We start from the raw sequence: 25,263 nt of genomic DNA on the forward strand, positions 1-25,263 counted from the left end.
ACACTTTTGAGTCATGGCCTGACTTCTTTCCCTACCCTAAAGAAAGAGGGAAGAAGGTGAAGAATACAATCTGGGACTCTGAGGGCAAGCGTTCTCCATCAGAAACATGATCTATGTAGTTGTCCTATTAGCGAAGAAGAAACAAAGGTTTACCATGGTCTCCAACAAAGATGACATTGACACAGCGATGCAGCTTCAGCTGTTTCAGTCCATCCATTAATTGCCCCACTGTTTTGTCAATTTCCCTCAGAGGATTCGTCATCTGGAAAAAAAGAGCAAATTAGGCCCGGCAGGTTTTTGGGGTTTTTTTTTCCTTTTAGTTTCTCATAGATCTTCTACCCCTAGAACATTCTGGAAAGAAAACTTCAGGCCCAGAGGCAGAGCTTTGTCTAGGGAGATCTGTCTGCTGCTCTTAATGGAAATCTGTTCTGATCACTTTTATTTGTATTATTTCAGGAATGTAAAATCTCCCCTCATTCAATCCCTTTTAAGATTCTGTGAGACAAAAATATCAGAAAGATGAAGGTAAATTCTTTTTTTTTTTTAGAGATAAACTGGCCTTTCTAAAATGTAACAATGTTATTTAAATCCAAGAATTTCGAGAGTAAGCAGAAAGTCAGATGGATAGTTTAAGCCTCTTGTTTGCTAGGTGAAATCACATCAGGTTTTGAACCATGGCAAGACGATGGAGGCTAAGTGAATCAAAAACAGTTCTGAGGTAAAATGGTACCCTTCCATTTGATGCTAAATTAGAACATCATTAATACAATGGACTCCATCTAATGTCTCCAAGAACTTAACTGTCAATGTCTGAGAATAATAGACCCCGTAATAGAATCTCTTCCAAGAAACAAGGTTACTAGAAGAATCTCTTCTAAGAAACAAGCTATTGCTTCTCAATTTAGTCCCTTTCAAGCTGATTTTGAGTGAATAAGAATCTACAAGAGTCTTAACTTCAGAAGAAGTGAACCACTGAGCTTGTTCTAGCATTCTTATTCAGCTTAAGGAAACACAAAAACTCAGTTGTCTGAAGATTTACAAATCTTAAGAAATATAATCCATCTCTCATTTTCTTGCCTCCAGTGGAAGATTCTAACAGTATGAATTCTCCCACACACTAGAGACTTCCCTCTCACTGTCATCTCTATGCGATGGAAAGATTTCCAAGAAACACCTCATCAGACAAACACTTGGCTGTACTTCAGGTGAATTTTACAACTTAGCTGCAACCACACACATACACCCAAGATGACTGGTAAGAACAGAAAGGTCTGCATGTCATTTTTTATTTCAGACATATAATATTATCCTCCATTAGTGTCTTCTCAGATGACTCAAGACCTTTCCTCAAATCACATCCTCAGTAAAATCAGCCGTAAACTTGTTTTCCTTCATGGCAGGAGTCAGTATTTCAAATTCTGTCCCAAGGAGTAAGTCACAAGTGAAAAGTTTCAGAATGATATGCGCCAGCATCATCTGAAGGGCTACCACGTGTGGAACTAAATGGTATTTGCTTCTGGGAAAACCATGCTTTCTTCTAAGACCTTTGCCTCAACAAAAACATACCAAAAGCATTAATATGTCAATGCTTGGCAATGCCTTATTTTCACCAGACAACTCAGGTGAAATCCAGGACCTGCTTCTCAGTGACGATTTCAGATGGTCATAAGCAAGAGAGTGCCTCAGAGGTACCTGAAGGTTTCGAGAGAAGTGACAACTTCTAACCTCTTCTGAATGTACTGAAGAGTCGACACTATTCATGTCTCTATAAGAAAATACACACAGTTCCAACTACCCATTGTTTTCTCTTGCTTTCCACCTCAGCTATTCCCTTGTCTATAACCTAAGACCTTTTCTGGACTCTGAAGGTATGCACCATTAATCTGAGCCAATTTTCTATTGAGTTCGAATTTATATGGTCTTTGAGGAATCCCCTCGCTGCCTTGCTGGATTGTCTCAAGAACCAAGGCTACAAACCATTGTAACCAATTCCATGAATGAGTGCAAGCAAAACCAACAGCCTTCCTAACATTCGTCCAAGCCTAAATGTTAATACTAGGTTTAGGGCAACTGATTCTAAAGAAAGCGGAAGGTTCTTTTTTCCCATCTTGCTGAAAGTTCAGGAGGTCTTCACATTCGTGTTAACCTCTGAAGTGCCAGATTCTTCTGGACTCAAAGCCAAGAATGACAAAACCAGAGTTTTTCTGAAACATATTCAGCTGATTTTCAAAGCAAGGCACTAAAGAAAACCTTCAACTCAGACCTACCCGCCACAAAGCTTTGGAACAATAGATAAACTTACTTTGTCCTGACGAGTTTCCGCAGCATAATGATCCATCCTATGTAATTTTCTTCTTCTTTTCTTTGGAGGAGCAACTGGTCTTTCCTGTCTCCTCTTAGGGGTAACCTTCCTCTTAGGTCTCTTAGCCGGAGTAAGAGGTGAGCCATAACTACTCTCCTGTACTGGCGGATAGAGATGTCTGGACTCAGAAGTCGTCTGTCCCTCTGGGTCAGATAATAAAGCTCACACTTTGCCATCTTGGGTCAGCAGAGCCTTAGTTAAAAAGACTAAGGCTCCTTAAGTGAGAAAAAGTTGGTAGGAGAAATGATTCATGGAACTCTATAGAGAGAAGCTTCCTAAACCCATCATGAGGCTGCGAGCAAGAATATAATTTAAGAGAATCTAGTCACGTGGGTTTCTCTTGGGCTAAGGAGACTGCTTGTGGATATACTGAAGGTGGCATACAGTTCTGCATTCCATTAAATCCCACATTAGGGAGAGACTGGTCTTTGGTTATGAAGAGCTCTCCATTTATAAAGTACTAGCAGAAAACCAAATAAAATACTAGCCATTTAGTCATTTCAAGGTAACCGTGGGATTCATGTAGGTGGCTCCAATTCAGATCTGATGGATATCTGTTCACACCACCACTATATCAAAGCAAGTGTCACCTTCATTTGCAAGGATTAGGGGAAAATGTTTAAACCACGGATGGAATGGAGCATAAATAATAAGCAATCCTCCTTGGACATAAATGTATACTTAGATAAATCAGGACTTTCAGCAGGAGAGAGAACTTCCTTCCCACTGATAATTTAGGTTTTCGGTACAGAGGACCTCTAAAGCCAAGAGAGAACCATAAATAAAACTGTCTTTTAAAAAACTATCTTGCAAAATTAGGTAAAATGTAGAACTCACCAAGATCTCTTCATCTTGGTATAGATCTCAAGAAAGAGTCTATGTGCTTATACTCTTTCTATACATCTCGTTGTGAAAATCTAGAGAGAGTGGTGAAGGCTGACACAGAACCTGAGTAAGGAAGATAACCGTTGGGACTTCCAAACGCTAGAGAAAAACAGGCCCCTGATTTGCTGATGGTGCAAAGGTGAATTAAAGCAGCAAGCCCTGACGTCTCCCTGGCTGAGTCTCTCTTGGTGGGACTGCTGCTCCAAGAATCATTCAGATGCAGGAAGGGGCAGAAGGAGGAACAATGTTAGTGTATCCAAGAGGGAGGCCATCTGCCATGCCATTTCACCGTTTCCAGAGCAAGCCACTGCAAAGGCACTTCTGTTTCCACCTCATCCTCTGTCCCTGGCAGAGCAATTGAAAGACACAGCCCCATGGACTCTGGTTTGGTGGTGTTTGGTGTTTGTTTTTTTTTTTTTTTTAATGCATCTAGTTTCAGGCAGTTCTCCACGAGAAGAGAAGCAAAAGGAAAAAGACAGTTTCCCATTTCATGGTCACTGAATACATTTCAGCTAGTGCTCAAGTCGGCCCATCAGACACCCAGCCATTTGCAAGAGACCCCACCATTCAGAAGACTCCAAAGGTGAGCTCTTCTGGTTGCAGCAGGTTAGAGGAGCAGCAGGAGAAACAGGATTTAGCCAAAATGAGTTTTCATCCAGTGATTATATTGCACGTACTTCCTTCTTCAAATGTTAGAGGTAGACAAAAGCTAAGATTTCACTGACCAGCCATACTTTAGTCTGACTTTAGAAGATTTAGCCTGAGGTTATTAGGAGGACCGGAGGGAGAGGGGCAAATTTCCCTGCTTTTCAGAAGAATACTTTGCCATCTGAAGGTAGTAACTAGCCAGCCAAAGCTCTGCCTCTAGGCCTGGAAGAGCAGCCGAACGAGGAGTCACAGAGAAAGCACAGGTCAAAGAGAAAAAGATTGCGCCCACAATCAAAAAGCAAGCATGTTTCTGAACATTCACCATTACACTATGAAACCAGGAGCAATAAACCATTTATTGAAGCTATTAGCCCAAAGTTTGGTCATCTCATTTAATAGTCTTTGAGAATCGTCCTGGAAAAAGTATACTCAGACATTAAGCAAATAATGCACAGATTTCCACTTCGTTGTAGCACACAGCATTTTGAATTTTTTTCAATTAAACTTCAAATGCAAGGTATTTTCTCCTTAGATGTAAGTGAAGACATGTTACTGACTTTATGAATAATATTTCCGTTTGTAAAGCCTTTACACGCACACCACATGTATATAACGGATCTACAGGTATATAAACCAATTCGTCTACTACAGAAAAGAGGTTTTGCTGGCTTGTTTTGGTTTTGCATTTTTAAAGCATAAATGGTTTTGTTTTTATTTTTCAGTAGAAATAGGATTCCTAGAACCAAATGAAAAATAGTTGAAATCTGAAAATATCTCTTGCCTTACCAGAAGAAAGTGACCAGGTTACCAAGTTATCGTAACTGAAGATACATTCCAAGGACCTAATTAAGAGTGTTTTACTCAGGGGATACATGAGAATATCCCAGTTAAAAGGAAGTATTAATACTAAAAAGAACATAGCACGAATACCTTCAAGTCTTAATTCAAAAATTCTAGAAGAAAAATATCTCTGTTTGTATATTTAGGAGTAACCCTGAGCACAGCATCATCATTACAACAAACTAAAGCATCTTATATTACATTGCATTTATCACTGCTCAGTACTTTAAAAGAAACCTTTCAGTTTATTTCTTGATTAAAACATGCACACAGACACTTTCAAGTACGCAATTACAACTGAACTACACATTCTAGAAATCCAGAGATGTTCATGGATAAAAAACATTGCTGAGCTTTATGACTTTTAAGGAAATCAGGACCATAAGAGTTATACTTCATCTACATTGTCAAAAGCCAACTTTTGACATGAAGAAAATCTTCTGTATGAACTGAACATGGTTATTAATGACCATTCTGCTTATGTCCTGGACTAAAGGAGAGATAAATGGTTCTATGGGAAGACCCTGGCCCAGGAGTTCTGAGATTCTACTGCTCAGTCCACTTACCCGCCAGGTGACTCGAACGGCCCCAGTCCAGCTTCTTCCTTTTAAAAGAATGGCTAAACCAACCTCTGGCTTGCCTATGCCATGGGATCTTTTAAGGGATATTATTATTCAAGCAAAGCTGAACTTTTAAATAAGGCACATGGAACTACTTAGGATTTTTTTTTTAACATTTTCATAAAATGTAGTTCCTTTTGTTCACTTTAGATTAATCTCAAAGAAAGTCATCCTAAAGATAAAACAGCCATGCTTGTTCTGGCAAGAATAAGATTTGTGTTTCATGCAGATGTTTATCTCATTTTATCATTTGTGTTTCATAATCATGCAACACTCGTTAAACATCAAAGAGACAGGAAAAAGAGCATCAGACTTATATAACTTCAATGATTTAAGGCAAACTAAGAATGGTTTCACATAGCCATTAGTTTCCAGTGTTTAAAAAAATCATGACAGAATTGATGTTAAAACATTCAAAAATATTTATAGCTTCTTGGTATTTACTGCCTTTGTTTAGATATACTGGGTTTTGTTCAAAAGTATTTAAACCAACACACTTCTCTGTATTTCCTACTCAATCTTATGCTGAACACAATGAACTTAATTATCATGAGCAGTCTTGTCACAGCCTATTAGAGAATGGAAGGCAGCTTCCATTAACAGAGTTTTTGAAATGATTTTTTATCCCAAATCAAGTTTTATTGTGTCGATGTAGATCTTACCACACTAGTTAGAAAGAGAGATGGAAGACATTTTAGATTTGCAAATCCTGTCATGTTTTAAAGTGATCTATGCTGCAACACTGCGAAGATTTCCATTTCCAGACAAATGAGGAACATAACAAAACACAACTATCTCTTTCCCACCTCTGAATTTGAAGTTATACTGGATATCATATAACAGATTGTTTCCAACTAAGATTACTGTTTGATAAAAGGGCATTACATTGCTCTGCTAAACAGATTCATTCAATAGTGCATCTCTCTCAATTAAAAATTAATTTCAGGCACCTGGGTGGCTCAGCTGGTTAAGCATCTGACTTCAGTTCAGATCATGATCTAACCATTTGTGAGTTCGAGCCCCGCATTGGGCTCTGTGTAAACAGCTCGGAGTCTGGAGTCTGCGTGGGATTCTGTGTCTCCCTCTCTCTCTGTCCCTCCCCTGTTTGTGCTCCCCTTCTCTCTCTCTCTCTCTAAAAAATAAATAAACGGTAAAAATTAAAAAAAAAAGAATTAATTTTATTTGGGGGAATAATGGATACATTCATAGTCTTGATTGTGGTGATGGTTTCACAGGTACATATCTATGCCTAAATTTATCAAATAAAGAAGGGTCCAATGCTATAACATATACCAGGTTGATTGCACCTGCTCAGGCTATTAGAGCTACTTAGCTGACCTATCCTCTCTGACTGCATAATCATTGTAACAGAGCTAAAATTCAGTTGTAATGTATTGTATTGTGTGTTTCATCTCCAGATGCCTTTCCACTCCTATCCCAGTGATGGCAAATGCCAACCCTCCCTGATCCTTCACCTTTTGACTAATGCCTTCAGGGATGGCATACACTTCTCCTGTGAACACCAAGATTAGGATATGTTTGAATATCAAATCAATCTGAAATGAAATTCTTATAAGAGAAACAGGTATGTTTAAGATTTTTTTAAATGTTTTTAGTCTTGTAGTATATATATAAACTTTGCATATACGAGACACTTTGTACGAGACCTGAAATAAGGTCAGCAGCTCAGGTAGCCAGGGGCACAGGTTCTCTTCACGCAGATGATAAGCTACTAACCTCAGGGCCAAAAGGGCCATATTTGTGTCCAGAGAAATCAGGTTGTTCCGAATAGAAGGCATAGACTGAAGGCCTACGGGAAAATTGGAAGGTTCAGAATCTCCCCCAAACCACATATACAAAGAATATCAAGTGTCTCTTCACATTAAGAGAAAATTATCTCAAATCAAGTTAATTAATATCCCAACCACTGTTAGTATTAACATGGAAAATGTCTCTTGTTTTTTTTTGGGGGGGGTAGGAATTCTATTTTTTTCCACATCCACTGCCCCCTACACCACCCGCACTGTAGTAACCGCCTGGTACCGCTCTCAGGGACCAAACGTCACAAAGGATTATCTGAACACATACTCAGGTCTTTGATCTTCAAGATAATAGAGCCCAGTGAAAATTCACATGGACCATGCAGTCTGCAGCCTAAAAGAACAACTCCATTAAAGTGAAAAGTCAGTCTTAATGCTTCCCCGGCATCATTGGGATGCTGCTGGTTCATTTATCAAAGCCAGGAACTCCCTTAACCTCTGCTGTAGTGGCCAGGATTAACAGCTGTAGTCCATCCATGTAATTAAATGGTCCCCAATAGCCTACGTCCATTATACCCTTCTTAGGGAAGGTAACGTTCAAGACTGAGAACCATAAAACTTTTAATAATACCAAACCTTGACCGTGCTTCTATTTCACAGCCCATCTAGTTTTCACCCAATTCTAACCTACAATGGAAACAGACTGAAGAAAGGAGAGGTTAAGTCAGGGAGACAGAAACAAATACCTTTCATCGTCTGGCAGGGTGAGCCACTGTAGTATGGTTAAGATTCTCCGCTCATGAGGGATGACTCTGTAGGGTGATAACAAGTAAAGCATGATGTTAGGTTGCATTTCCACAAACTTCAGCCTGATGACTGCTCACGCTGGCACCAGGACCAAGGGCTCTCTATTTACCGCCATTTGCTTTCACATCCTCGTCATAAAAGGCCATCTTTTGAATCAGTGTTTAAACTTCCACTTCCATTTGCAACATATCATATTGCTCAACCTCTGTCATAGAAGGTGAGACTGGAAACTCTCACTCACAATCAAGTGAGCAACCTGTCTGGCTGATCAGAGATTCTGCTACAGGCAGAAAAGGACCCTGGGCTCAGAAGCATTGCCATCCAGTGAGTAAAGCCATTAGCTATGGCCACCGAGGTTACCAGGACACCTCAATCTGCTTCTTGCTGGTGGTATGACCTCTCTTAACCTCTACCCCACTTTGATCTCTCTGGGCCTCAGTTTACTCATCAGTAAAAGAGAGATAATAGCAAGGCATACGGCACATAGCTTGGTCATAAAGATAAAATGAGACAAAACAGGCAAAGGGCACGTACAGGGCCTACCACATAGTAAGTTCCAAAAAAAAAACCCCAAAAAACAAAAAACCTTTATTTTTATTAATGATCATAATTAGTTATCATTCTATCTCTAAAGACTTATATGACTTTGGAAACATTATTTAATCTGAAACTTTACATTCTTCCTCTATAAAATAAGGGGTTAGGAAAGGTATTCATGAACTTCTCTTCTAGCTTATCAAAATCTATCAAGAATAGGCACCTATAATTATGAGACTGACAGAAAGGGTATAATCTTCATCCACAATGACTTTTGTGTTTAAGTCTCATTCCTCTGTTGAAATATAATTACCCAAAATCTGGCACCAGCTTTGGGAGCTCTCAGCTAACATGACGGTACTGTATCCTGGGCTGAGTTTCATTGAGATGCTCACAAGCTGAGCAATGTCTTTATTTACGGGGAAATTGGCTTATTCTTTCCTAACAAGTAGCACGACATGCTTTTCTGCCCCCCCCGCCCCCATCCAAGAACAGGCATTAGAGCTTGTTTATGACGAACTCAAACTAAAGCCCAAGTTTAATTGCGGTCAGTAAACATTACTGTGGCCAAGAGTGACCCCTCATATGAACTGTGTTCCCTGGGTGATAATGGTGTCAATGTAGGTTCATCAGCTGTAACAGATACACCACTCGGGTAGAGGACATTGATAATGGGGGAGGCTATGCATGTACAGGGGCAAAGGGGGGCTTGGTAAGTCACTGTACCTTCCAGTTTCATTTGCTGTGAACTTAAAACTGCTCCAAAAAATAAACTCTATTGGAAATTTATTGTGGGATGTTGGGTGAGCCACTTACACTTTTACTCTTGGTGGAGGTGAACAAGAGAAAGCTGGGAGAAAAACCAAGCTCCAGAGCCATGGTGGAAGGCTGGAGCTGGCCGGAGCCCTAATCAAGCAGTTCCTCTCCCCAGGCAACCCCCACCCCCCAAGGCCCACCAACTCTCCTAGATCGGAGCTTTGTCCTTCCTCTGGCCCCCTCCCAGTCTAGAACTATCCCAACAGCGCCAGAAAATCATGTTTAACATAAAATGAGTCTTAATGTAAACAGATTCCAAGGCTACTGAATAAATGTGACCCTGTGTATTATAGCCTATAATTGAATTAGAAATAGGCATAGCAAAGCCAAGATCATCACTTAAGGTATTTAATTCATCAGCCTCAGAAATCCTCTGTATCTGAGCAAAATAATTACATATTTAGAATTCTTTCCTAACTTAAAAAAAAAGCCAAATGCGGTAGCCTTTTCATTTTACCTTATTTCACGACCTACCTGCCAGCTGCTTTATTTTACATAATTGGCGTTAAGTCACAAAAATGGACTCTGATGGACTCCCTTGATGCTAATGGAAAAATACAAGCTAATAGATTTTGTGTTGAGCTCAGAACACGCATCCTCTAACACCTTCGTTGGATGGGGCATCTGACCAGCAAGGAATAAAAGCATCCACTCTGAGGCTGGAATGCTTGCGTTTGAATGCTGACTCCAACATGTGCTGGTGACTAGACTTTGCCAAGTTACTTAACGTTTCAGTGCCTCCATAAAATGAGGATAACAATAGCTCTTATCTCATAAGGCTCTTTTAAAGATTAAAAGAGATAATACACGAAAAGCACTTAGAACAGTGCCGGGCACACAGAAGTTAGAAAAATGTTAGCTTTTATGATCATGTACTGGATCCACAGGTCCACAGAGATGACACACACACTCATGAAATATTTGTTAAACGTATAACATGTTCAAGGCATTTGTATGAATGTAAATAAAGATACAAAATTCTCCTGCTAAAAAGACCATTACGGAGGAGTCGCCATTCTCTTCTTAGAAAGATAAGCAGGGGATTACCATTTTCTGGGCAGGAGCTGAGTATGTGTGTGTCCTAAGAACCAGAGATGAGAACTGTAGATGCCTGAATATCCATCCAAACTGTGACCCTCGGGCATGACATTTCACCTCTCTCGGTCACACTATTCTAACCTTGCCAATGAGGAGCTGGACAAAGTGGTCTCTAACTTTCCTACGAATTCTACATTATCTTTATGAAATTGCCCAGGAACCAAAAAGACATAGCCCCTAGCCATTAGTGTTTAAAACACAACGCAGAGACAGCACAAACAAATGTGGCAAAGGAACAGTGTGTGTCCAAATGGAAAGGGAATTGGTGCTTGTGTCGCTGTCTTTACCATCACTGTTTGATATAGAATTTGTTCTGAGACCAAGTATGTCAGAGATGGTCAGAAAAAGAAAAAAAAAAATAGGAGGGATGGAAAATGAAGGATCAGATGAGGCATTTAGTGTTAAAGGGAACCAATTACCTTAGAACACATATAGCCATTGTATGGTCAGTGTTGGAAGAGATGATGTGGACTAGAAAACAAAAACCACTTATTGGTTACTCTCTGTGTACTAAGCACCCTCCTAGGCCCTTTAAATAAGTTAGCTCATTCCATCTTCACAACACCCTATGTTATCGAGGGATTAAATCACTTGTCTACAGCCAGCAATCTATTAAGTGGCAGCGCTAGGATTAGAAGCAATCTAAACACTCATACATAAAAGGAATTACTGCTTTTGAACATGAATTGACACACACACACACACACACACAAAATGAAATGGAGCAGCATCAGTACTTTGGAATAGAATACTATCATTTAAAAAGCAAGAATAATTCTAGGTTGCAGTACAGAATCACGTTAAAAAGATGGCCTTCCAAGTCTAACTCTGCACCTTGAATCTGGTTTTAAACTTAAAATTTTTCAGAATGTATCATGTGTAGATTCCCCTGACATATATTCCATTAAAAAACTGAAAGTATGACCCTGGTGTGTGTGTGTGTGTGTGTGTGTGTGTGTGTGATAACAAGATTTTTTTTTTTAAAGAAAAAAAAAACAAAAAAAAAAACTAAATCCAAGTCACTCCTGGAATATAGAGATAAAAGAACAATAGCTTGAGAAGCAAAGCCAAACTAAGGACATCTTTAGAGCACACAAAAGCTACCTTCTTAGAAGTAGTTTGAAATGGGTGGAGAAAATTGCCATTCAAAATCAGAACACTGGGCCTTTTCAACGAAGCTTTGCAGCAGTTTCGGGGGGTAAGGGTGGGACCTAGGTATTAATTATGTTGTTGGCTCCTTTCCGTTCTGCTGAGCAAATATGTTGTGGAACAGAAGAAATCATTTCTGTAAGCATCTATGACAGTCAAGGGTTACAAAAATGTAATGCAGATGATTAAATTGGTAGATCAACATGTCATCTACATGTCATTTCTAACATACCCACACTTATTTCTCAACTCAGACAAGCTCTTTAAAAAATAGGGGCGGGGGAGACTTTTAAAGGGTCACTGTCTTAAAGTCACCAAACCCAGTTTCAACACAGTCCTTCAAATCTGAAAAAGCTACTTTTATTCCTGAATTTGGAGAATATAGATGGTCCCATTCTGGATTAATCTGAACCTGTGATTGCTCTCAGCACACTACTATTAGAGAATAGTCAGATTTTTGTTAAGGCATAAGAGGCAAATATGGAAACAGCTTTAGGTGGTTAAAAAAAAAAAAAGATGGAAAGAACATCTCAGTGGGAACAAAATCCCCATGAAAGTTGAAACAGATTCCTTTTCTCACTAAGGAGCCTTAAAAATAATCAACATGTTGACACTTTTATTAGGTAAGTTTCACCTAAAGACTACTTTATGAACATTAACTACTAATCCCCCCATTAGCTCTGTGGGGAAGACAAGTGGTAGTTCCATTTTTCTTATTAGGGAAATCCTAGAGTTCAGTGGAAAATGGAGTGGAAACAGAGGCTTCCCCTTGTCTCCTGTCTGGAATTTCCAATCTCTAGACTACTACATCAGCTGTCTGAGACCACACTAGACTTTTAATGTTGTGAACCAAAATAAACATAGTATGTTATAATATATTTATAGAAAATGATAATGCAAACCACAGCAATAAATAGTCCAAGAGAAATATACGATCCTTGGTGGTAAGTTACCAAACCCTATAAATGGACAGAAAAATCTGAAGGATGACAAGAAGGGAAAATCTTCATATTCTATTAAGAAAAGATGGAGGAAAAAGGAGGGAAGACCTCTAAAAAATGATTGGAAGATTATTTTCAATCAGAAGATATAGAAAAGCTCAAGTGCTTTTGTATTTAACTGAAATGAAATCAAATTGAGTTAATGTTTCATAAGCTGATCATAATTGCAATTTTACAAACACTGACAAAATAAAGACAACTTACACAGACCAGAAGAATGTCCCAGCTTTCACCCCTTGCTTGGTGGCTGTAATCCATAGCTAATGAGGAAAATATAAGAGGCTTATAACACGTTCTGAGATTTTTTTCTTCTCAAAGAAGAAAAAAGTTTAAAAATATATTAGATCAGATCTCTTATACTTTACCCACACCCCGTCATAAATTTCACATTATTTGCAATCATTCTCTTTTCACATCTGGAAGTCAGAAGCATTGTTTCCATGAATGTCATTCAATACATTCTCTGCAAAAGCTTTCAAAAGCTCTGCTGTGATTCTAGTGGCATTTTTTAATTCCTATTTCATCTCAGAAGTCTCTTCTGTACCTGTCTTTTCTGATCATTGTTTTGAACATTTCACTTATATGACAGAATTCTGCTCATAAAAGGACCCAGGAGTGGACCATATGTTTCCTGTCCTATGAAAGCCTATAGAGGAGAACCCCAATTTGGTACACAGATGCCAGAATCCTGGAACCCAGCTTTGTCTTGTTTTGTTTTAAGCTAGGTGAATGAGAAGGGGAAAAAGCTATTTTTTATTTTGGATTTTCCCTTGTGTCTTTTATTTAGCTTTTCAATAAATGGAAATTTAAGAATAAGTTCCTGGGACAAGTTAGGTGACCGAAGCATTTCTTTGAGGCTTTTGAAATATTCTTTCCAGCACATGCTGTTGTGAGTCAGAAGACAGGGCAGTTAAGAACCTGACCTCTGCAACCAGATAGCTGCTGGATTTTAAGCCTCTTCTCTGTCACTTACCAAGTATGCAGTCCTCCAGGAAATGACTTAAGCTCTCCTTGCTTCAGTTTCCGTTAAAATGTAGGTAATATTACCTAGCACATAGGATTATTCTAAGCTTTAATAAGTTGATACATTTAAAGCCCTTAAAGCAGTGTCTTAGCATTTGGTGAACACTAGATCTATTTTAATCTTTATTATTATGCATTGGAAATAAATATAATCCAGTTATTCTAGGAACATTAAAAACAGCTTGAGATGGCCAGTGTCCCATTGAACATAAGTCTGTAAGAACCAACCCTCCACCCCCACCCTGTGCTTTGGGAGGCAAAACAGAAAGAAATATATGGCTCATTTGTTGTAAGACCCAAGCAAAATGGTCTAGGAATTGCAGCCAGCCCCTTTTCTGATGTCACTGTATCTACACTTTCAGAGTGTCTTACCGACTCCAGTGAAAACCTCTGTTTTGGGGGGAGAGGGGATATTTGGAGGTGTGGGGCCTCCAGGAGGTTGGCCATGGTTTCAGAAAGGTCTGGTGGCCTGGCCTGGGGGATTCCACATGGATTCCCAAGCTCCTTTGGAGGGACTAAAGACCCTGAGAGCCCCGCAAAATCACAGCTGCTGCAGCTGGCAAGTAAAGAATGGGCAGGAGAGCACAGAGTGACCTCTCAGATTTGAGGAGGTGTGAACTGCTAGAGAATGTCATCTGCATGGGAGAGGTGGTTCCTCCTTCCATGGGGATGGGTCAGAGATATGAGGATCTCAGCCTGTGGACAAACTGGCACGGACACACAGGCCAACCAGGGTTCAAAATGTGTCCATTTGTTCTTTTTTTTCTTGGTTATCACATTTAATTAAATGGTGGGAGGATCTCAGCCTGCGGACAAACTGGCACGGACACACAGGCCAACCAGGGTTCAAAATGTGTCCATTTGTTCTTTTTTTTCTTGGTTATCACATTTATTTAAATGGGGGGGGATGTCCTTTAGCTTAAGTATTTTTGAGTTATCTGCAAATCATTTGAGGAGTGGAAGAATCCTTGGTCGTTTCTTAATATCAAAATTTACACAGAGTTCTCTTTATAATGTCTTCTGCATTTAAAAAGGCAACCATAAGAAGTCTCCTATATTCCACACACGACAAATTCTTTGGTTCAGCCAACTCTTTTTTTTTTTTTTTAATTTTTTTTTTCAACGTTTATTTATTTTTGGGACAGAGAGAGGCAGAGCATGAACGGGGGAGGGGCAGAGAGAGAGGGAGACACAGAATTGGAAACAGGCTCCAGGCTCCGAGCCATCAGCCCAGAGCCTGACGTGGGGCTCGAACTCCCAGACCGCGAGATCGTGACCTGGCTGAAGTCGGACGCTTAACCGACTGCGCCACCCAGGCGCCCCGATTCAGCCAACTCTTAATGGAGGACCAACTAGTACACCATCATCTCCCCAAGAGCATCGGAATATTCTGATATTTTTAAAAAATATTTTGTTGATTTTATACATCCCTTTGTATGTTTCCTCGTCAATTTCTATAGTAGTCACAGTTTCCTCTACATCTCCCAATGTCATATTTAAATGCTGACCATAAGCATGTACTCTGCCTCAAAGCTCTCTGTCGTTTCTCACTTTCACGTAAATTCGCTCATCCATGCTGAGCCTGATGAGATCCAGGGGCTCTTCTACAGGTCTGGTAGTTTGTTGCTGGTCCTTGTCGTCCACCATGTTTCAAACCCCGTACCCTTTCCCGCCTCTCACGAGAGAACGCGAGCCCCGTGGTCTCTGGAAATGAGGGAATGCAATGTGCCGGAAAGTAAAAAGAAATTTGCTATGCACGGTCTTGCTTTGTACAGTTTTCATTGGTCATTTGAGGCTGGGGCGGAGCTCCAGGGGGCGGGGGAGTAGGCTGGACCTATAAGGAAAGAGCGTGGCCATGCCTCTCCATCCAGCACCTCTACTATAAAGAAGATGCGCTCAGACTAAATGCTGGACATCCTGCAGGTGCCTCAAAACGACATCAGATCCCAGAGAGACCAGTTTCTTATATTAAGTTATCTATTTCTATACTCATTTTAATTTCAGAGATTCAAATTTAGCGTATTCACATCCAAACAACTTCATACAAAATCTAGTGTCTTGATATTCATAAGGAAGTTGTACTAGGCAAATAGTTGGCAGTTATGAAATGTAAGATTAATCTGGGGTTTTCTAATGGAAAATTTTAAATGCAGTTTTGTCGAATGATGAGCCTGCACTTTCTAAAGCTATGCTGTGGAATATATGCTGATGTTGGCATTATCTGGACAACAGGAAGCCCTATGGGTAAATTTTAGTTCCATAAGGCTTACGAGAAAAGTTCACCAGAAGGGGTCCTTGTGGTGCTATAAGAAAAGTGCATTGGAAGAGAGGGTGGCAGAAGTGGGTGTGCTAAAATTTTCCCAATGGCAAAGTCAGGATCATTTTTTCTTCATACTTTTCTGAACTTCTCAAACTTTTTACAATGACAATTAAAATCTTTGTCATCAGAAAAAAATTAGCCAGTTGTAAAAAGCAAGTGGACCACAAAGACAATAAGAAGGTTAAAATATATATATATATATATATATATATATATATGTGTATGTATATATATACATATACATATATATGTATATATATGTGTGTATATATATATATATATATATATATATATATATATTTGAGTGCTTGGGTGGCTCAGTTGTTAAGTGTCCAACTCAGGTCATGATCTCACAGTTCCTGAGATAGAGCCCTGTGTTGGGCTCTGCGCTGATAGCACAAAGCTTGCTTGGTATTCTTTCTCTTTCTTTCTCTCTCTCTCTCTCTCTCTCTCTCTCTGAAAATAAACTTTTTTTAAAAATTTCATTTCTTCTCCAAAAAAGAAGCAAAACATTCTTCCTGCTTTTTTTTTTAAATATTTATTTATTTTTGAGAGAGACAGAGCACAAGCAGGGAAGAGGGAGAGAGAGAGAGAGGGAGACACAGAATCTGAAGCAGGCTCCAGGCTATGAGCTGGATGCAGAGAGAGCCTGACGCAGGGCTCACACTCACAAACTGTGAGATCATGACCTGAGCTGAAGTTGGACACTCAACTGAGCCACCCAGGTGCCCCATCTTCCTGCTTTTTGATACGAGTCATGTTGACTATATTTTATAAAAGAAAAATGGGAGCACGGTCAGGAAAGTGCAAAAAGTGAACAAATGAGAGAATATTTAAGATTAAAAAAACACTTAAAAACCTCAAACAAAAGGACCGTAACAGTAATGAAGCCATTCTGTCAGGGTCTAGCAAATGGTAGGAGATTGAAACATAATGTTCTTGGGTTATCAGATCATAAGTAGCTATAAAACTTCCCTTGCAGTCATGCGTATACATTATATTTCTGAGCTCAGAAGTTAAATCTAGTAATTACACAGAAAAAAAAAAGGCACCAAAACTTTGGCCTAAAAACAGAAAAGTGAAAGCAAGCCTCTGGGGCTATTTAAAAAAGAGAGAGAGAGAAGTTCCTAGTTCCTTGTTAATTCAGAGAAATGGGAAATCAGTATTTCTCTGAATTTGAATGTAAAATAAATTTCCTCACAGACTGGTAAAACAGCACAACTAAAATAACCTGACAAGACCCTGGGTTTGGATTTCCCACCTTTAATGCCAACGTTTCTCCATTGCTCTGCTTTATCTAGAGGCAGTTTTCAATATTTGTGTCTTACATGCTGTATTTTGAAGAGGGGACAAGTGGGGAACGTATTGTACCTACTTGATATGTTATCAGGAATTTTTTTTTATATATAAAAGCTGTCTCACTGGAATCAGAAGGATTTAACTGTGAAATCCAATACTTTCTGAAATGAAAGTATGCTGCTGTGGGAGGAGGGGGAGAAGTTTTGAAAAAGAAAACAAGCAAAAAACATTTTTCAAACACATCAACTACAACCATGGTCTTTCTAGCAGTTCTTTGCAGGGAAATTATTCCTTTGCATTCAAAAGCATGGAGCCAGGATACATAGAATTCTGGGAAGCCAGAGGGGTGGATGGGGCCATAGCAGATGCTGGAATAAATCATTCACAGAGATTCAGGAGTGGGTTTGCAGCAGGACAGACTGTGGGCGTGGGTGGCTCTTCGCAGGCGGTTAGGGCCAGAAGAAGGTGAGTGATACAGTACAGGATAAAAACCAGGCGTCAGAGAGGGTGCAGTGCAATTCAAGACACAGTAGTGGGACACCTAACTGTGTCAGGCTGTGGGTTAGGGACGGAGAAAAAAGAGATTCTACCCCCAGGGGACCCACAGACTAAAGCAGATACGTGAATAATTTCAAAAATATATGGTCGAATTTATGACAGAAATAATATGAAAACCCAAAGGAGGGTCTCTGAGCTTAGCCAGGGCTGGGGGAATTTAGTGACTACCTAGGGAAAGAGACTTCAACTGACATTTGAAAGGCTTATAAATAATTATGAGTCCAGTAGCAAAGTGGCCACGTGAGCATTTACAGCACTCTAAATACAGAGCAGAGCCCATCTTAAATACATTAATACAGTAAAAAAAAGAACAAAACCAGATTTAGAGCAATCTAGGGAAAAGAAACAAAGGGTAAAACTTTCCTTAAAAGAAAGCAAAACCACGCACTAGCAGGTTAATAAAATAGACAGGAAGAGGGGGAAGCAACCACTTGTGCTTTGCATCAAGGCATCCCTTTGACCTGGAAATCCATTTCTGTTCTAATGTCATTCTTCTCTTTGCCGTCTCTTTCTCCAACATGCCATTGTGCTTGTATTTTCACACTACTGTAATTCATGAGGATGGTCTCAGGACCAACTCACTGCATCACCAACACTGGCAGAAATAACTGTAGACTAAGCAGCTTAAGGAATGATAAGAATGCCTCTGTTTCTCTTAGAAATGCCCTGCTCTGGAAATGGTGGCTTTAGAGAACTTGCATGATGGTGGGGTGTTGGACTTTTAATTTGTTTCGTGCAACCCTTGGAGTCTCATTCATTCTCCACTTTGGTGGGTCCAGATTGAAACTGAACGGGGAATTTCCCACTGAGATACCTTACTATCAGAAATTGCACGATTATAGCAGAGAGATTTTTCAAAGAAACAAACACACTTAAGGAACTCCAGGAAGAGTACAGAACAGTCACTACAACTGTAAAGCAACAACAATGACAAGAATCCCATAAAAATATGTATGAGAAATGTGGCATCATAAAGTGAATAACAACTTTTAATAGCACATTCTGAAGATTAACAAATTAAAAGCAGACTTGAGTTTGCTAAAATGGCTATATCAGTGTTAAAAAAAAATGTGAGGGGTGCCTGTGTGGCTCAATCAGTTAAGCATCTAACTCTTTAGTTCAGCTCAGGTCATGATCTCATAGTTGTGAGATCACGCCTCACATAGCACTCTACGGTAAGTGTAGAGCCTGCCTGGGATTGTCTCTCTCCCTCTCTCTCTGCCCCCCCACTGCACTCATGCATTCTCTCTCTCTCTCTCTCTCTCTCTCTCTCTCTCTCTCTCACTTTCTCTCTCAAATTAAATAAATAAACTTTAAAAATAAGGTGAAATTAAATTATAGAAATTTTTTTTGGAAGCCTAATGGTGAGATTCAAATTGTCAGATGGGACACTATACAAGTGCCTCACCCCATCTATTAAATTTCAAACTAGGATAAGAGTGGTTCTTGTTTACCTTTTAATCTGGCTCCTTTATTATTTAGCCAAATGTCTTTCATGCTTTAATCATTCAGTAAAAATAAGTTTAATGTAAATACCTAAGGTTTTTATAAATATTTTCTCTACCTCAATTATTTTTTTCACTGGTGATTTTGTGAAATGTATAAACCTCTGAGAGGATGAGATAAATGCTTGAGAAATATTTATTAAGGCTCATCTTTTCTTATAATATTTATAGTTTCTTATACTCTTATTCTGTAGTTCTTAGAGTTTCCGTCCATATGTTCTTCTATGCCAAATTTCAGTAAGATGTTTTTAATGATAGCTACTATGTTCCTTGAAGTTCTTATGGTGTCCTCTTGTTCAAGAAGATAGAAACACAAATCAGTTTCTCTCTAAATCTCTGTCAACACTAGGAAAATACTGAACTTGGTCAAATCTATCAACTTTGAGAGTTAGTTGGGAAACAGGCAAACAGGATTGAAACAGAGACTTCACTCCATTGGGCAAGTTAACAGCATTGCCTCTGCTCTGCTTCTGCAGAAATTAATGAAGATGTGGACTCATCTTCTGAGTCATGCCAACCTAGAGGGAAACTAAGGTCAACACTTGGTGTAAGGTGATCCACTCTGATAAAATTACTATTTGTCTCTATATCCTTTGTGGTTCTTCAGGCAAGTTTCCTTCCATGACAAAATTAATATAAAAAACCAACTAATAATAATAGCTTGAGAGAACTCTAATTTCAATCATTTCATGTACACGTAAAATGTTCCTCAATCATAAACTTTATGAAATCCACCTTGTAAACAAATTTTACTGTGCTCACAACCTAGGTCATCACAGACTTCTGGGAGTCCAGCCTGAATGAAGACAGCAGAATCAAAACCTCTACTATAAAGAAATACTTCTGCAGACATACAAGAAGTATTCCAATGTTTGTTTGTTTGTTTATGAAAAGCCCATATTTAACCTTGCATACTTATTGGTTATGAATTTTTTTTTTATCACAAATGACCTTTTATCAAAGAGCATTACCATTTTCCTCTTACTTTATATTCTCCATTTTGCCCATAGATTGCAGCAAACATTTCCAGCTGTGGGACCATTTAGGGAAGGTAGATTCACGGGTACATGCAGACACTGGTCACTCTCTCTGCCACAGCAGATTGCACAAAGGTGGGAGCCTCCAATCAGAGTCGACACGAGGTGGAACCATTTGCCATCTTTCTCCTACATGCGTTTCAATGACTGTGTGTACGGGGCTGTGCTCCTGTGGAGATTCTGACCCTTCTACCCAGGGTCGTGCGCACTTGGTTCAATTCTGCACATTCAACAACTATGGCCTCATGTTGCTATTTTGCTCATGTCTGACCAAAGCAAGTTGCCCAAGCATACACACAGTCATAGGAAAAATACTATGTAGAAAGCCATCTACCTCCCTCTTTACTTTCTGCCCACCCATTGGAGCTGAAGTAAACAGGATGAGTTCTTTCAAAGTATTAATTTGCTGGTCCAAAATTAAGGTATGATTCCACTTACATGTAACTTCCAAGAATTTCAAAAAACGGATGAAACAAAAGAATTTATGAACTTACTGTGGGTTTCATTGTTGAGTTCTTTTTTTTTTTTTTCTTTTCAGCAAGCTTCCCTGTTTCTATTCATATGGCACCTGAGCTAAAATTTTGGGGTAGTCATAGTCATTCACTTCTCTTTTTCATTGTACCCATAAATCTGGTAAATCAGTAAGATATGACTATATATTCCTTCCTCAAATTGTTTCTGAAATTCAGCCCCCTGTCACCATTTCCATCACCACGTGCCTAATGAAGACACTTATCACCTCACACTTTTATGATCATGACCTCACCTACACACACACACACACACACGTAGACATATGAACATATATATGTACACACATTATTTATGCATGTGTGTAATAGGTATACACACATACATAAATACTGTATATACATATATGGATATATATACATATTGTGTGCACACATATACACATAAATATTATGTGTACACATATCTATAAAATACCAAAAGACAGAAACATTGCCAAGTATGAGGAAATTTTAGGCATCTTTTTTACAGGTAACAAATTTGGGGCTGAAATGTTTCAGTGCACAAATATACACATAAAAAATGCAAAACTTACCGGTTGACCTCCCCACCATCTATGATTAAATTTCTCTCGCCCTCGCAGATGGAAAGTGGCATCAAATACAGGATCATACATTGAATTGCCAACAATTCCATGTGATTCCGGATATAGTCCCTTTGTGTAAAAGCAAATTTATTGTTAAAATAACAATGTAATAGTCTGTACCTGTTTGATCTATCATAAATTTTTTTGTCATAGGAGGCTTTATAACAACATTTAATTTCCAAATTTATATAAGATATATAGAGACTTTATATATGTCTGAGCAAACATGAGTATTATCTATGGACTAATTATAAGCTATCTGAGAGACTTAACATGATCGTAAGAAATTTAATATTTGGGTTTTTTTAACAGTTGCAATTTAATAAGATGACAATAACTTTCATTACAGTAAATTAACTTTGAGATGGAAATTTACTTATTGCCTCCAAAGAAGCTTCTACTTACAAATACACTCTTCCTTTTCCTTAAGTTCTATTTCTATCCCAGAACCCCTCAAATCAATCATAATAGTAAAATAAATAGAGCTGCCTGGGTGGCTCAGTTGGTTAAGCATCTGACTTCAGCTCAGGTCATGATCTCACAGTGTGTGAGTTCGAGTCCCGCTTCGGGCGAGCTCAAGCCCCTCATGGGGTGAGTCCCACTTCTCTCTCTCTTTCTCTCTCTCTCTCCTTCTCTTTCTCTCCCCTTGCTCACTTGTGCCCTCTCTCTCAAAATATAATGATCATCATAATAATAAAATAAACAAATTATGTTTTTAAAGAAGAAAGCAAGATAGGATTGGGAGTATCTACAAACGAAAACAGAACAGCCTTGAAGTCAACACTGTTATTTGAAAATTCCGAAAATACACAATAGATCTTGTGGTATTTGAGAGAGGTTTAATGTACGTGCTCCAACCGAACTGCGCCTGGAAAAAAGTGTTCGGTTTTGAACCTGCGGTGAAGTTCAGTCGTCCACACAACTGTAAAAGACATTTACTGGGAACAGCTCACGCAGACAAGATAGAAAACGAAAAGATTGCCTTTAAACACTAAGAAACATGTTTTTGCGAATCTCCCTTTAAGTCACTTCAGGATGAGGTCTACATCCACACCCTCGGAATCTATATTATTTGAAAAAATACTTACAGTGGCCAAAGTGTATAAGTTAGGGAAAGTTTTTGTTGGGTACACGGGCCTCATGTAGGGAGAGTGTGTGCCGCAGGACCCTAGGAACAGAATTTCAGATGTTAGGACAAGAGGACCAGCAGGAGCTACCTCACGTATGGGAATCCACTTTATAAACTATCAAAGACTTGTGTTACCTTCACTCTCGTATAATAAAATACATTTAAAACCGCGTGTCCATAGCTCTCAAAGCCCACAGCTAAGCATTTACTGTGCAGACCACGAATACTGATAAGAATACAGCATGAAAATGACTTACTTAGCTTTTCGATGTTAGGCATGACCTTGCTGCCTTTCTTCATGTAGGATGCTCGGAAACCATCCACAGAAAAGATGATTAATGGAGGGCGGACAAACCTTAAACAGTAACATATTCCACTTTAGAAAACTTGCTGCTATAAAGGGTCCATTACACCTAGTCATTCTCAACAATTGGGACCAGGAAATTTCCAAGATGAAACTTCAAATGAGGATATCCATACAAGCCTGGGCTTCCGGCCACGTCACATTTGTGATGACCAAAGTCCAGAGTTAAATGACCAAGATCATAATAGGGCCAGGCAAGGGACCGGACTCCAGATTTTCCCTAATAGACTTTCTCCTCTGTTGCCTCTCGCATTGCAAACAAGGTTGTTCACAGGGTATAAAGTTGCTATATTTGCCTGGAATATGTATTCTCCCATCTGCTGCCTGGAAAACTCCTATGCATTCCTTGAAATCCAGCTGAAGGCTTCCTCTTCTATAATGTTAGTTGTTCACATGTTTCAATTCCTTTAAAATATTAATTCATACCTCTTTTGTCATTCTATGTATCTTACTTATCTTTCCATTTTGTGGACCTATAGTAGGGCTTCAATAAATATATTTATCAGACACATAAATGAATGGATGACTAAAGTCAATGAATATGAAATTAATAGCAACAGCACTCCTGTCACTGGAACTAAAACTTATAAAAGAATTCTTTTAGATTTAATCCTAAAATAACTTTAAAAATAATTAAAATTGTTGAAGGTCTTTAAAAAGTTCATCAGTAAAGGACCTGCCTATCCATACCCATCTAGGGCAGAATCTGATGAAATGTGAGATTCACATTTGTTACATTCTTTTGTCCTTTGTTATATTCAGAGGATGTAATTGTTGAGTCAGACCTAAGAATACTAAACTAGGTGCAAAACTTTTTCTGATAGCTTGAAGATAACTCAGCAAGCACCGGCTTGAGTTTATTGGAAGCCACATGATAAATGAGGTGTATTTCACATGGGTCACATATAAAGCACTTAGAAGAATACTGTAAAAGAGTTCATTCTAATCCTTACTATTATCGTTTCATTCTACCACTAGACTGCTTTTGTCTCAAAAATAACTGAACATATTTTAAGCAGTCAGAAACCATTGCCATTCCATTCTAAAAGTCCAAAGAAGTTCAAGTGGCTCATTAAAACTAAAAAGGAAATGAAAATAAAGACAGTATCACAATGCTTGGATTTTGTGACACAGGCCGTGCTGCCTAAGACAAAAATACACTTGCGCAAATACATTCATGAAAACACACTTGTTGAAAATGTATTTTCTGCCAGGCATTTTAAGGCTCCATGAATTTTCAACAGTTTCCTGGAAGGCGTAATAAGTGCCTTATGCTGGTCGCACTTGAGCTGTGGGGTGTCACTCCAGCTTGGCCGCACCCCAGCAAAACCCTGCTTCCGTAGTTTGTCAAGTTTCTGCAGCATCTGGTAGGAGTTACCATCTTGGATATTTTTGAGAAGCTCTATGGTCCTCCTCTCCTCCCCCCATCCCCGCCCCTGCCCCCTACAAGGCAAAAGCAGCACTTCAGGAAAACACACTGAAAAACAAAAACAAAAACAAAAAAACCCCAAAAAACCCAAATCAATGCCAGAAATGTTTCTTTCCGTCTTCAGCGATATTTGGACACACTTTGTAAAATCTTCAACTATAGTGAAACACAGAGGATATTCAGTCTCCAGTAGAGGCAGAGGCAATAAGAGAAAGAGGTGCACTTTAGCTTTTGATTGATTAATCACTTATAGGTACTCGAGTATAAGTTTGCCTGTATAAGAGGATTTCAGCTTTACATTTCTTGTAACCATTTACCCTGACAAACCTGTGACAGGTTGTCCACTAATATATAAAACTTCATAATCTTTATAAAATGCACTTACCCTGCGGGGCATTCCGGGGCCTTTATTTCCTCACAGTCATCATCGACCCAATGGGACTCTCCTAGAAGAAAAAGTGGGTCAATTCACTTGTGAATCTAATTGTAAATGCCAGCCAGAGCCTTAAAGGCTGCAATTTCGGGACCTGTGTCCTGTTTGATATTTGTTGCTTATGGGATACCATCGAAACAGAAACACTCAAATGAAGTCCAATGTTGGTTTGGCTCACTGAAGGACACCCATACATAATGGGAAAGCTAATATTTAATAGCCCCAAGTGGTGTTTACAAGAACCTTCTGAGTCTAAATGGTTTGTAGATAAAAACACCAGTGGCGTCAGCGAACAAAATTCCATGTTTGTTTCCCTCCAGAAATAAACTGTTTGGTCATTAGATGGAACATTCTTTTCTCCACCACCAGACATCTCAAAGCCATAGAAAGGATGGCACAACTTCCCTTTAGCTGCGGGAAAAGGCTTAGACTACTCAGGGATGATAGATGGAAAACTGCACGAAAGAGATTGCTTGCCAGTGAATCTGTGTACAGCCCATGAATTTGGGAATAAAAATCAATGCCA

The 25,263-nt window shown here is 39.1% G+C and overlaps 1 protein-coding gene across 20 annotated transcripts in view; it reads right to left on the bottom strand.

Annotated features, from left to right (window-relative positions):
• Positions 1 to 25,263, bottom strand: part of ENPP2 (ectonucleotide pyrophosphatase/phosphodiesterase 2) — a 110,855-nt gene that overhangs the window by 37,816 nt on the left and 47,776 nt on the right. For 10 of the 20 annotated variants that reach the window (XM_043601647.1, XM_043601643.1, XM_043601646.1 and 7 more), the window contains exons 5-13: positions 24,690 to 24,750; positions 22,769 to 22,866; positions 22,471 to 22,550; positions 21,332 to 21,451; positions 12,728 to 12,783; positions 7,862 to 7,927; positions 7,093 to 7,165; positions 2,303 to 2,458; positions 154 to 262 (exon numbers count right to left, since the gene is read on the bottom strand). In XM_043601647.1, coding sequence (XP_043457582.1) covers positions 154 to 262; positions 2,303 to 2,458; positions 7,093 to 7,165; positions 7,862 to 7,927; positions 12,728 to 12,783; positions 21,332 to 21,451; positions 22,471 to 22,550; positions 22,769 to 22,866; positions 24,690 to 24,750 — 819 coding nt within the window. The remainder of the gene's footprint in view (positions 1 to 153; positions 263 to 2,302; positions 2,459 to 7,092; positions 7,166 to 7,861; positions 7,928 to 12,727; positions 12,784 to 21,331; positions 21,452 to 22,470; positions 22,551 to 22,768; positions 22,867 to 24,689; positions 24,751 to 25,263) is intronic. The other 10 variants (XM_043601658.1, XM_043601657.1, XM_043601653.1 and 7 more) reach the window with 1 other exon arrangement.

This window comes from Prionailurus bengalensis, chromosome F2 (genome assembly GCF_016509475.1).
Source record: "Prionailurus bengalensis isolate Pbe53 chromosome F2, Fcat_Pben_1.1_paternal_pri, whole genome shotgun sequence".
Taxonomy (NCBI): Eukaryota; Metazoa; Chordata; class Mammalia; order Carnivora; family Felidae; genus Prionailurus; species Prionailurus bengalensis.